The sequence below is a fragment of the Medicago sativa genome, chromosome 7 (genome assembly GCF_051527215.1).
Source record: "Medicago sativa cultivar Bolivia chromosome 7, Bolivia_mono, whole genome shotgun sequence".
In the NCBI taxonomy this organism is placed as follows: Eukaryota; Viridiplantae; Streptophyta; class Magnoliopsida; order Fabales; family Fabaceae; genus Medicago; species Medicago sativa.
Window position 1 is genome coordinate 52,802,998 of NC_140755.1, and position 11,495 is coordinate 52,814,492.

The window sequence follows — 11,495 nt, forward strand, 5'->3', positions numbered from 1 at the left end:
CCTTCAGGAAGGAAAGCTTGTAAGCCCTTGACTTAGATTCTTTGTTCATGTACTTTATTATTTATTTTCTCTATTTTGTGAAAACTAACAGAGTAGCATGTATCATGATGTTTTGGACCACCAAATTGGAAGGGGTAATTGTTATAAGTGCAATCTAACAGATTCTATTATGTATTTTTGGAAAATTAAAACAGTTGTCAAAAATGTTAATGATAAATTCAACTATGTTTGTTAATAATAGTTAGAAACTAACTAGTTAGGTAATTGGTAACGTGTGACGCAAGCTACCACACTTGGCCCATAAATACTTGGTTATGTAATCAGTTGAATAATCTTAATTCATTTCAATTCATAGTTTTACAATTCACCAATCTATACTCTCTTTATTCGCATCACAGAACAGAACATTATGATCTCTACCAGAACACTCTGACTCACTTTTTCTCTCATAATTGATCGTATAAAAACATCAAGCTTTCACCAACAAACAAGTTGGTATCATGGGCCTTCTGGCTCTTGTAGGTATAGGTCACAAATTCTAGGGGTTGAATTCTTATCAGTTGCTGTGATGAATAGTGGAATCAGTATTCCAAATTCACTTCCTGTTCTTGGTGGCAAGAATTGGGAAAGATGGCATAAACAACTATGAAATCTTTGTTTACCTTTCGAGAAACTCTCAAGGTGATCACCAATGGCGTCGTAGAGCTTGCAGAAAATGCAGTTAAAGCTCAAAGGAATCTTCAGAAGATTCTAGAATGAAGGATTACAAGGCAACAATTTGCATTCAATCAACAGATGTGCAAATCTTGGCAGGATTGCTCATGTTGAGTCTATGAAAGGGATGAGATATACTTGTAAATATCATGAAGGAGATGAAAAAGTCAAAAGTGTAAGTTGCGGTCATTGCGCAGGCTGTATGAGTTACTACAAATGGGAGAAAATGGGAAAATAGTAAGATATGTGTCCAGGATTCAAAATCTTATGCATTTGATGAAGAGTGTTCGTGAAACTACTACATAAAAGATGATCATTGAGAAATTTATGAGAACCTTAACTCAGGGGCGGATTCAGAGTCCGGCGACCCCGGGCGGTCGCCCGGGCTCGATCGGTAATTTCCTCACTTAGGCCCAAGTAATAGGCCCATTTACACATTTCAAAAAAAAATTTGGGCAAATTAGTCACACCACACGCACGCGTATCAGTTCACAAACAACACAACACAAACTCTCGGTACTCACCAGTCACCATTACGTCTCAGACCTTAGTTCTCTCATCACTCAGTCATCTCTCTACCTCGGCGGTGCGGGCTTCAGTTCTCTCATCTCTCTCTCTCGGTTGCTAAGTTTTATTGGTTGCTCCTCTTCTCATTCACTCTAATTCTCTAAAGGTAATCTCTTCTTCTCCTTCCTTTCTTACCTTGTTTTAGGGTTTTAGAAAAATTGTTAAATTGGTTGTGCAATTGAAAAATTGATCATTTGAAGGTCAGATTTAATCGACAACAAAGGGGAATGATTATTTGATTTTGAAGTTAGAAACTTAGATGATTATTTAATCGACAACAAAGGGACAGATTTAATTAAAAAATGAAAACTATTATGACTACTACATTAAAAGATTAGTAGTAGTTGTTATGTGAATTGAGATTAGTAGTTGTTATGTGAATTGAAAAATTGATTAATAGATGGTAAGGAAAAGCTAGTGATTTTTTTTTTTTTACAAATTGAAAAGCTAACGGTTATTTTTTAAATTTGTTATGTGAAATGAATATTCAATTTGAATTATTAAATTTCAGAGATGAGGAAGTTTTTGGTAGATAGAACAAGGATTGAGAATGTAAATGTTGTGCAACCGGAAGCCGAAGTACAAGAAATATGTGTGGAGATGAATCATCGCTTTAGTGAAGGAAGTAACATTGTCCTTGACTGCTTCTCATGTCTTGACCCCAAGAACTCTTTCTCCAAGTTTGATGTTGATAAGCTTGCTCGTCTTGCTGATATTTATCATGATGACTTTTCTGATGATCACCGTGGAACAATAAGGGAGCAACTTGACACCTATGTACTTCAAGTGAAAAGGCATGCTTCCTTTTCTTCTTGTGAAGATGTTCAAAGTTTGGCTATGAAGATGGTTCAAACTGAGAAACATTTGGTATTTCCATTGGTCTACAAACTCATTGAGTTGGCTTTGATATTGTCGATGTCGACAGCTTTCGTTGAAAGGGCTTTTTCAGCAATGAAGATTATCAAGACTAAATTGCGTAACAAGATCAACAATGAGTGGTTAAATGACTTGATGATATGTTACACCGAGCGGGAGATATTCAAATCACTTGATGACATTGATAGTATTCTTTCGCACACACTCTCTCTGAACATGGCGGGTTGTTTCAGCTTCACTGCTTCCCGTGACCGTTGTTACCGTTTCTCCTTCTCCAACGCCGGTCTCAAATCAACCACCACCGATCTTGGCAACACCACCATCATGCACTGTTGGGTTCCCAAATCCCACAAATCCACCAAACCCTCTCTCCTCCTTCTCCACGGCATGGGAGCTAATGCAATGTGGCAATGGAACGAATTCATCTCTCCACTCACCCGTCGTTTCAACCTCTACGTTCCTGATCTTCTCTTCTTCGGTGAGTCTCACACCTCTAAACCCGATCGAACCGAATCTTTTCAAGCTCAGTGTGTTGCTGCTCTTATGGAAGCGCATGGTGTGAGGAGAATGAATGTTGTTGGTGTTAGTTATGGTGGTTTTGTTGGGTATAGTTTGGCGGCGTTGTTTCCGGAGAGAATGGAGAAAGTTGCATTGTGTTGTGCTGAGGTTTGTTTGGAAGATAAGGATATGGAGGATGGGTTGTTTGTTGTTAAGAATATTGATGAAGCTGCTATGATTTTGATTCCGCAGACTCCGGAGAAGATGAAGCAGCTTGTTAAGCTTACTTTTGTTATTTCAAAGTTATGCCGGCTTCCTTTCTTACTGATTTCATTGATGTGAGTGGTTTTTCCTCGTTATAAAGTTTGAGTTCAGTTTAATTTTAATTGTTTTAATTAGGATCATAAACTATTGTTATTATTAGGGGATATAGTATAGTGTAATGTTATTTACTTTAGAAATTCCACATGATTGGTTAAAATTTGACGTTTTATTACTGGTTTAAGTTGAAGTTTATCACACTAGATAGATAATGAGTGAATATGGATTTGTTGAGAAACAATATTATTAGTTGTAATTAGTTACAATAATTAGTTACATGGTTAGTTAAGTTAGACTAAGGGTCTGTTTGGATTGGTTTATTGTTGTTCTATATGTCTCAGTTGCTGCTTCAGAATCAGGGGCGGACCTAGACTTCTAATATCAGTGTGGCAAAGGTTTTTTTTTGGCTAAAATGTACTTTTGGCCCCCCAAGTTTCCAAAAGTTGCGATTTTTGCCCCCCTATTTTGAAAATAGCACTTTATACCCCCCAAGTTTCAGCCCCTTTGCAAAACCTTGACATCCCTTGATTTTGACTCGGTCAAAGCTGACATGTCACTTTTTTTTTGGCCATGCTGGATATTATTAAAATTAAAATTTTGCCTACACTTATTATGACAATTAAAATTAAAATAAAAACCATAAAAGGTAAGATTTCTCACGTGACCTTTCATTCCAGATTAGAAACCGTACAAACCAAAATCCAATTGGGAATTAGGGTTAAGTCCAAACTCCAAATCTCACTCTCATTTCAAAGCATGTATGTTGCTTAAGACTCCTTATTTGTGTTAATCTGGTTGCAAAATACTTATGCTGCAAGCACTTCTTTTATTTTGTCTTAATCTAGTTGTTAAATGGCTGCAAACATTTATTTTGTGCTATCTAAATGTGGTTGTAAAAAACTTATGCTGCAATCACTTATTTTGCAAGCATTTCTATGCAAACAACTTTATTACTATATTTTGTGTCGTCTTAATAGTTGTAAGCACTTATAGATTAAATCACTTATTTGTGTTCTTTCAAAAATTTAGATTGCAAAATATATATGATTCCAAAAGGAAAAGATAGAGGAATTTTTTTCTTTGCAAAAATCCACGTGAGGGTTTTAATTTTTTATTTTTTTTTTGCAAAAATCCAAAAGGAAAAGATAGATTTATACCAAAAAAAAAAGGGAAGAGATAGATTAAATCACGGTTACGTGAGGGTGTGAGGGTTTTAATATTTTTTTTCAAAAATCCACATAAGCTGTCTATATGGCACAAAAAAATGTGACATGTCAGCTTTGACCGAGTCAAAATCAAGGGGGGTCATGGTTTTGCAAAGGGGTTGAAATTTGGAGGGCATAAAGTGATATTTTCAAAATAGGGTAGCAAAAATCGCAACATTTGGAAACTTGGGGGGCCAAAAATGCATTTTAGCCTTATTTTTTTTAATCAAACCATTAAATAATACTAAATTTAATAAGAAGTTATATTAAAAGTAGTTGTACCAACCAAAATTGTAAATAAAATGCTATATTTTCCATTTGTTGAAAATGTATCACCGGCTCGAGCAAACAATTCTTGATTCTTTCCGCAATAGGTCTCTATAACACACTATCAACTTAAAATCAACAAACAAAACAATACATCCTAATTCAATTTCAACTTCAAACAATATAAAAGCAATTTCAATAATAACCAAACGCTAAAAGATAAAATCAATTTCAATTTTATTACGACTATCACTATCTCAATGTCAATTTCAATTTCACTATCCTGATTCAATTACTCTCACTAATACCGCCAATTTAAGTTTAGTAATTTAAAATTTGACCTGAAAGAGGAGAGGAGAGTGACGGTTCGTGGTGGTGGACCGGTGGTGTTGTTTGTTGTGTTCGTGCTTTGCGAAAGTAGAAGGAAAGAAAAAGAGGGTGCGTGTGAGAACTCCGTGCTGTTGATACTACTGGAAAGCAAAAAAAAAAGTGTTGGGCTGACTTTGGCTGTTGATTGAGTGTGGACTGCTTAATTTTTTTTTTAAACAAATGGCCTGAGCTGGTGTGGCTATTGCCACACCCTGCCCTGCTCAGGTCCGCCCCTGTTCAGAATAGAAAGTTCATCTCTTACTGCTTGTTAAGCTTACTTTTGTTATTTCAAAGTTATGCCGGCTTGCTTTCTTACTGATTTCATTGATGTGAGTGGTTTTTCCTCGTTATAAAGTTTGAGTTCAGTTTAATTTTAGTTGCTTTAATTAGGATCATAAACTATTGTTATTATTAGGGGATATAGTATAGTGTAATGTTATTTACTTTAGAAATTCCACATGATTGGTTAAAATTTGACGTTTTATTACTGGTTTAAGTTGAAGTTTATCACACTAGATAGATAATGAGCGAATATGGATTTTGTTGAGAAACAGTATTATTAGTTGTAATTAGTTACAATAATTAGTTACATGGTTAGTTAAGTTAGACTAAGAGTCTGTTTGGATTGGTTTATTGTTGTTCTATATGTCTCAGTTGCTGCTTCAGAATAGAAAGTTCATCTCTTACTGCTTGTAATTTTTTCACAACCACTTACTTATTATCTATAAGTTGATCAACGAGGTTTCTTAGTTCATCTGTAATCTTCTTTTCCTCATCAATCTGTTGAAGATCTTTCTCTTTCTCCATGACCAAACTTTTGTTTTTTGTCTTCTACTTTACCGGCAATGTCCAGTTGCTTATTAAGTTCAGTTTTCTCAGCATCAGTTTTCATATCCTTATCAATCTTGTCTGCTGATTGTATCTTGCTCAGGGCTGCAAGGTGTTTTGAATTTATGTCCTCCTTCTCTTCATGCATAACTGTCAACTTCTCCTTATGCACCGTTTCAAGCTCTCGCTTTAATCTGTCAATTATATACTTAAATTCATTTTGCATTCGTCCCTTTTTGCTTTCTCTGTCCTTTGACGAATAATCCGAATCTGAGTCAGTGCTAGATGAAGAACTTCCCTTTTCTTGCTTGCCCTTGATCCCATTTTTTAACTAGCCTGTCATATGATCATATTGTGTATAAAGCGATTGGTATTCAATAAATATCCTCAATAAACAGAGCAAGTGGAAATCCTCAATAAATAAATCAAGTGGTTCCCTCTTCAAAATATGATCATATGACAGGCGAGTTAAAGAAAGAGGTCAAGGGCAAGCAAGAAAAGGGAAAATACTTGCTTAATTTTGGTCCGGTTTGGCGGTTCAGTTCGGTTCTCGGTTCTTTTTGCTCGCTCCCAGTATTTATTGTGGAAATCCTCAATAAATAAAGCAAGTGGTTCCCTCTTCAAAATTTCTGCTGGGGTACCATCGTTTTCAAGGTTGTCATCTTTAATAAGTTTCAATATTCTTTTCACTTTGTTTTCAATTTCCATTTTAGCTCCATGGAACTGCTCTTCTTTATCAGGGTCAATTTGACTTTCAAACAGGGATTTATAGACTCTCTCGAGTGTTGTTTCACCATCTTCTCCACTGATATCCAATTTCTTATCTTCTCTTCTGAATCTGTTAAGCTCCAAGAACAAGATTGCAGCAACGAGACGGATTTCAGTTTGAAAGCAGATTAAGTTGATTTGTTCGAATCCAAAAGGTGAAACCAAAGAGCTTCTTCAAGGCTTCAACTTCAAATTTCATTATTGTTTTAGAACATTGAGTTCATGAAGGATTGGTTTGACTGAATAATTGATTGATGTGTTTTTTATTTTATATCATTTGTTTTGTAAAGGATAATCAAACTTTTCTTGCCTTGACAGTGTTGATGCAATCTGGATTATGTTTGCATAAAAAGTGGAAGGTGTGTTTTTCTTACTGATTATTTGATACTTGATGCCTGAATGTCTTATCTGTTACCTATCTTAGGTTTCACCACTTCAGCGCTGCAGAGGTTAAACTATTTTTGAAATAGAAGAGGTTATAGATATATTCATGTAGAGCTACTGCCAATATGGATCTAAAAACGGTTTTGTTGTTGTTATTATTACTAATTTTTAGCTGAAATAATCTCATTGCCTATCCCTTGACGTGAATACACAAAGCTGGCATGGCCTTTTTATTTCACAAAAATTGGTTTCTGAAACTGATTTTACTTGCAGGTGATGTGCACCGAATTCCGACAGGAGAAGAAAGAACTAATTGAAACATTATATAAGGATAGAAAACTGTCTAATCTTCCCAAGATAACCCAGGTTTCTCTTCTCTTTTATTCTCTCGTGTTTACTTTGCGAGTTAGTTTCACTATGTCTTGCACTCTCTTGCATTAATAACTTAAGATGTATAACTGTTCAATGATGTAGCCTACACTAATAATATGGGGAGAACAGGACCAGGTATTCCCACTGGAATTAGCTCACAGATTGAAAAGGTAATTTAACAAACTTATATTTTTATCTTCCAAACATTTCTCTACAATTCAGTGCCATTGTTTTTCTTGTTTCTTTTGAGGCAATGCGTTTATTAAGTGGCAGAAAACAAACATCTTTCGAAATTCGAATGGTAGCTGGAAAAAAACAAAAGAAGATAATCCAGAAAACCAAAAAAAGAATTTATGGGGTGAGAGAGGCTCGAACTCTCGACCTCAGGACCACTCAGTAGCTATGAGACCTACGCGCTAGCCAACTGCGCCACAATCCCATTTGATGTTCTTCCCCATTATTATTATTATTAATATGTAAAAGCTATCCATTCTCCAGCTTTATTGACTTATATATCTCAAGGTTTTGAAAAAGAAACAAAGTGGAGTAATCTTCTACAAGATAACTAGTGCAACCTGAAAAATATAAATGATATATTTTGTTTTGTCTTACACTTGATTGTTTTATTTTTACATTTCATTCTTTCTTCTGGTTTGTAGGCATCTGGGAGAGAATGCACAACTAGTTGTTGTTAAGAATGCAGGGCATGCAATCAACATGGAGAAGCCAAAGGAACTGTCTAAGATTTTAAAATCCTTCCTCATAGATTCCACTACTCTACCAATGCAAGAAAACGTCAGTAATGGTCGCAAACTTGATTAGCAGGGTCACCCATAAAAATTATACAGAATTTCAGCATTACGATATGTTTGTGTATCTATATGTTTGTTGCATAGTAAACAACCATGCAGTATTTTTTCTTGCATGTGATGTAGAATGTGAAGTTTGGAAAGATGGTTCTCTGCAGGAAAAATAACCACATCTTCTACCAATTCAAAGGATGTAGATCAGCATCCGTAAAGAGGTTTTACGGATCAACCACTATAAACTCGTAAATAAGGAAACTAGGATTTGATGCAAACGCAAATATTGCTAAGGGAACCCTCGAACAGGGACTACACATATGTATTGTGATATATTATGAGCTGGTGTATGTATTTCAACATTTATTATTATTGTCTGTATATGTATTGCAAACAATGTTTGTAGCATAGCATAGCATAGGAGGAGTAGCATTATGGTATGTAGCATAGCATAAATATAACAGTTGTTTGAATAAAGATATCTAAATTTAACATTTGGACTCGTTTGACTAAAGATAGATTTATTGTTATTCAACATCAATATGTAATGGTGTGAATTTTTCACCATGCAATTTTTTTTACAGAGATAGCAATACACCAAAAGGGGGAGCCTTGACGCAAAGATAAATTTGTTGTCGAGCTCAAGTCTTGAAAACAGCCTCTTGCCAAAAAATGGGATAAGGTTGTGTACAATACACCAAATGGTGAGATCATTTCCCAGACCCTGCGTATGCCCGAGCTTTGGGCACTGACTGCCCTTTTTTTTGACAATACACCAGACTTGTACCAAAAAAAAAAAACAATACACTAGACTTCATAGGAATGGATGCTCAATAACTTTATTCCATTTTTCTTTGAATGTACTTTTCTAAGGTAACTTTTGTGCATTAAAGAAGGCTGATGATGACCTCCTCTGAATGACTTAACTGTTAGTATTAGTAATAATCAAACCCAGCAGCATTATCCTCCGATTACACTAGGCTGAAAATGATACCAGCCAAGATGGAACTCCAGACATTCCCAACTGTTCATAACAGAACAGGTTATTAATGATACATATGAGTAAAAAGTAACAATTTTTCCAAGAGAGAGAATCAATATAAAGCATTGTATTCTTGCATCTGATTCCTTTCAAGTGTACAGAATAATAGTTACCCATTACTTTGGCATATTGGTTTTACATATTCTAAAGCTATCTATATAAGAAAAACACATCTCCAATGTCCAACCATTTATTTTTCCTTTTTCTTGTACTCAGAAAATGTAATGTATAAGATATAAGACATAATTACAAAATGCAGTAGTCATTTGACTCATTTCCCTTAATTACTTATACATACTCCTATATGATATATGAAAATGAAAAAAGACCCGAAAACTATGGGGAATTTCAAAAATTGTTAAATAATTTATTCAAAATAATAAAGGCTTAATTACACTTTTGGCCCCCTAAATTTCCCAAAGTTGTGATTTTGGTCCCCTAAAAAAAACAACTCTTTCCAAGCCCCCTAAGTTTACTTTATGTTGCAATTTTAGCCCCTCATGGCAATTTTAGCCCCCTAAGTTTACTTTGCAGGCCCCCTAATTTCGAGTCAAAAAGTAAACTTAGGGGGCTAAAATTGCCATGAGGGGCTAAAATTGCAACAGAAAGTAAACTTAGGAGATTTGGAAAGAGTTGTTTTTTTAGGGGGCCAAAATCACAACTTTTTGAAACTTAAGGGGTCAAAAGTGTAATTAAGCCAATAATAAAAGAAACAACAAAAAGAGAAGGAAAAACGTACTGTTGTACATGGGAGGAGGAGATACAGAGTCCCAAAGGAAATCCTGGTTTTGATCGTAATTAGAGCAATCAAGGCTGGTATTAAATCCACCTTTACAAACACAAACAAATCCACTTCCTGGAGGAGCGTATCCACACACACCACCACTACTCTCACAACTAGTACATTTAGTGGTCGCAAAGTTATCAAAAGCACCATGACTATATTTCAATGCCACGCCACAAACCCAATGAGTAGGATCGGTAGGGTTATCATCAAGTGACACAACCGAAGTATAACTACTACAATCATTCTCTCTAAGATTCAAGTCCCCGTTGCCGTCGAGGTTCCCCGGTGAGTATACACAACATGTGTTAGTAGGAGAAAAAAGAGGCATACCAAGTGAGACTACTTGAGGGCAAGAGTAAAGAGAAGCACAAAGGTAATCAAAAGAAGTGTCACAAATGGTTGAACTTTTTTCTTGGCAAGAGAGGAGGATGAAAGTGGAGGAAGATATTTGGAATGGTGCAGTTAAGTCTATGCCAAAGTTTGGTGAGGTTTGCATGGCAGTGCAAGTAGACATGTAGGGTGGTGTGAGTATGAGAGTGGAAGTGGTGTATGAAATGGAGGTTATAGGGTATGAGAATGTTTGAGTTTTAAGGATGAGTTGGTCTAATGTTCCGTTTGATGTGCATGTTATGTATGGGTTGAATAGTGGGGATCCGCAACCAGGACCTGTGCCAAAAGGATACTTGACTTGTATTGAGCCACATGTGTCATGGCACACTGGTGTTGAGGCTGTTGGTGGAGATGCTAAGAGGAGGATCATGAAGAAGTTGAGGAGGGTGGAAAGAGGTGGTAGTAGTAGTGGTAGTGCCATTGGCTTTGCTTGTTTCCTCTTTCAGGTTTCACCTTCCACTCTTTGAGGATTAGAGTTAGTGGATGAAAAAATCGATGCTTGATTGATGTTAAGAATATATTCTCTTCAATGTAATTTTTATTTTTGGTTAAATATATTTTTAATGATTAAATTTTTGTTTTTATCACTTTAAAATTGCTGTTCCTTTCAGCTTTTTATTATTAAAAAGTGTGTTTTTTTACTTGTAAAACAAACAGAATTTGATTTTTCTAACAAGAACAAAATTTGGCTTTAATCCATATAAAACTTTTTCTTTCATTTTTATCTCTTTAAAACTTGACATCTCCAACCAACAATGGATTGATTCAAATGGTAAAAGACTTGAACCCCTTAAGCATGTGTTTAATGGTTCGACTTCTAGTTCATAAGTTTATAAAAATCTGATTGGGAGGGAAGAACCCACCTTGTACGCCCCACAAGTTCCCAGACAGAGATTATTCATTGCTAAGCGGCGAATCGGAGATGCATAAACAAGTTGTCCAACATTAGAAAAAATTCATTTTTTAAGGGGAATAAGTGTGGTGTTCGAGTTCGAACCTCGACCCCTACATATATAATGCATATTTTTAAATGATATTTTAAAAATACTTTATGTACTTTTTTTAAATGATATTTAGTCTGCTTCACAAAAGAGCTACACTATTTTTAAATGATATTTTATTGATGAAGTATCAATGATTTTTTTTTCCGAGGGAAAATACTTTATGTACTTTTTAAATAGGCTTGATTGTAATTTTGATTCTGTATTTTTATCGTTTTTTGGATTTGGTCCCCCTATTTTTAAATTTGGTTTTGGTCCTTTTAGCGTATTTTTGAATTAAAAGATCAGTGATAGATAGAATAT

The 11,495-nt window shown here is 35.3% G+C and overlaps 1 protein-coding gene and 1 pseudogene across 2 annotated transcripts; one reads left to right on the plus strand and one right to left on the minus strand.

Annotated features, from left to right (window-relative positions):
• The first annotated feature begins 1,250 nt into the window (after positions 1 to 1,250).
• Positions 1,251 to 8,486, plus strand: LOC146906693 (uncharacterized; annotated as a pseudogene). Its single transcript, XR_015020511.1, has 5 exons — positions 1,251 to 1,387; positions 1,793 to 2,993; positions 7,071 to 7,163; positions 7,272 to 7,339; positions 7,829 to 8,486. The product of XR_015020511.1 is annotated as an uncharacterized LOC146906693 (transcript).
• LOC146906694 (wall-associated receptor kinase-like 20) lies at positions 8,477 to 10,627 on the minus strand. Its single transcript, XM_085730299.1, has 2 exons — positions 9,754 to 10,627; positions 8,477 to 8,996 (listed from the first exon to the last, which is right to left on the minus strand). The coding sequence occupies exons 1-2, from the start codon at positions 10,610 to 10,612 to the stop codon at positions 8,944 to 8,946; spliced, it is 912 nt and encodes a 303-aa protein (XP_085586425.1). The 5' UTR covers positions 10,613 to 10,627; the 3' UTR covers positions 8,477 to 8,943.
• Between the last annotated feature and the right edge of the window lie 868 nt (positions 10,628 to 11,495).

Excerpts from the sequence above, each read along its gene's own strand:
- LOC146906694 (XM_085730299.1), bottom strand. The coding sequence starts at position 10,612 with ATGGCACTACCACTACTACTACCACCTCTTTCCACCCTCCTCAACTTC. Across the intron at positions 8,997-9,753 it reads TCCTCCTCCCATGTACAACA|TTGGGAATGTCTGGAGTTCC; the intron begins GTACGTTTTTCC and ends TGTTATGAACAG.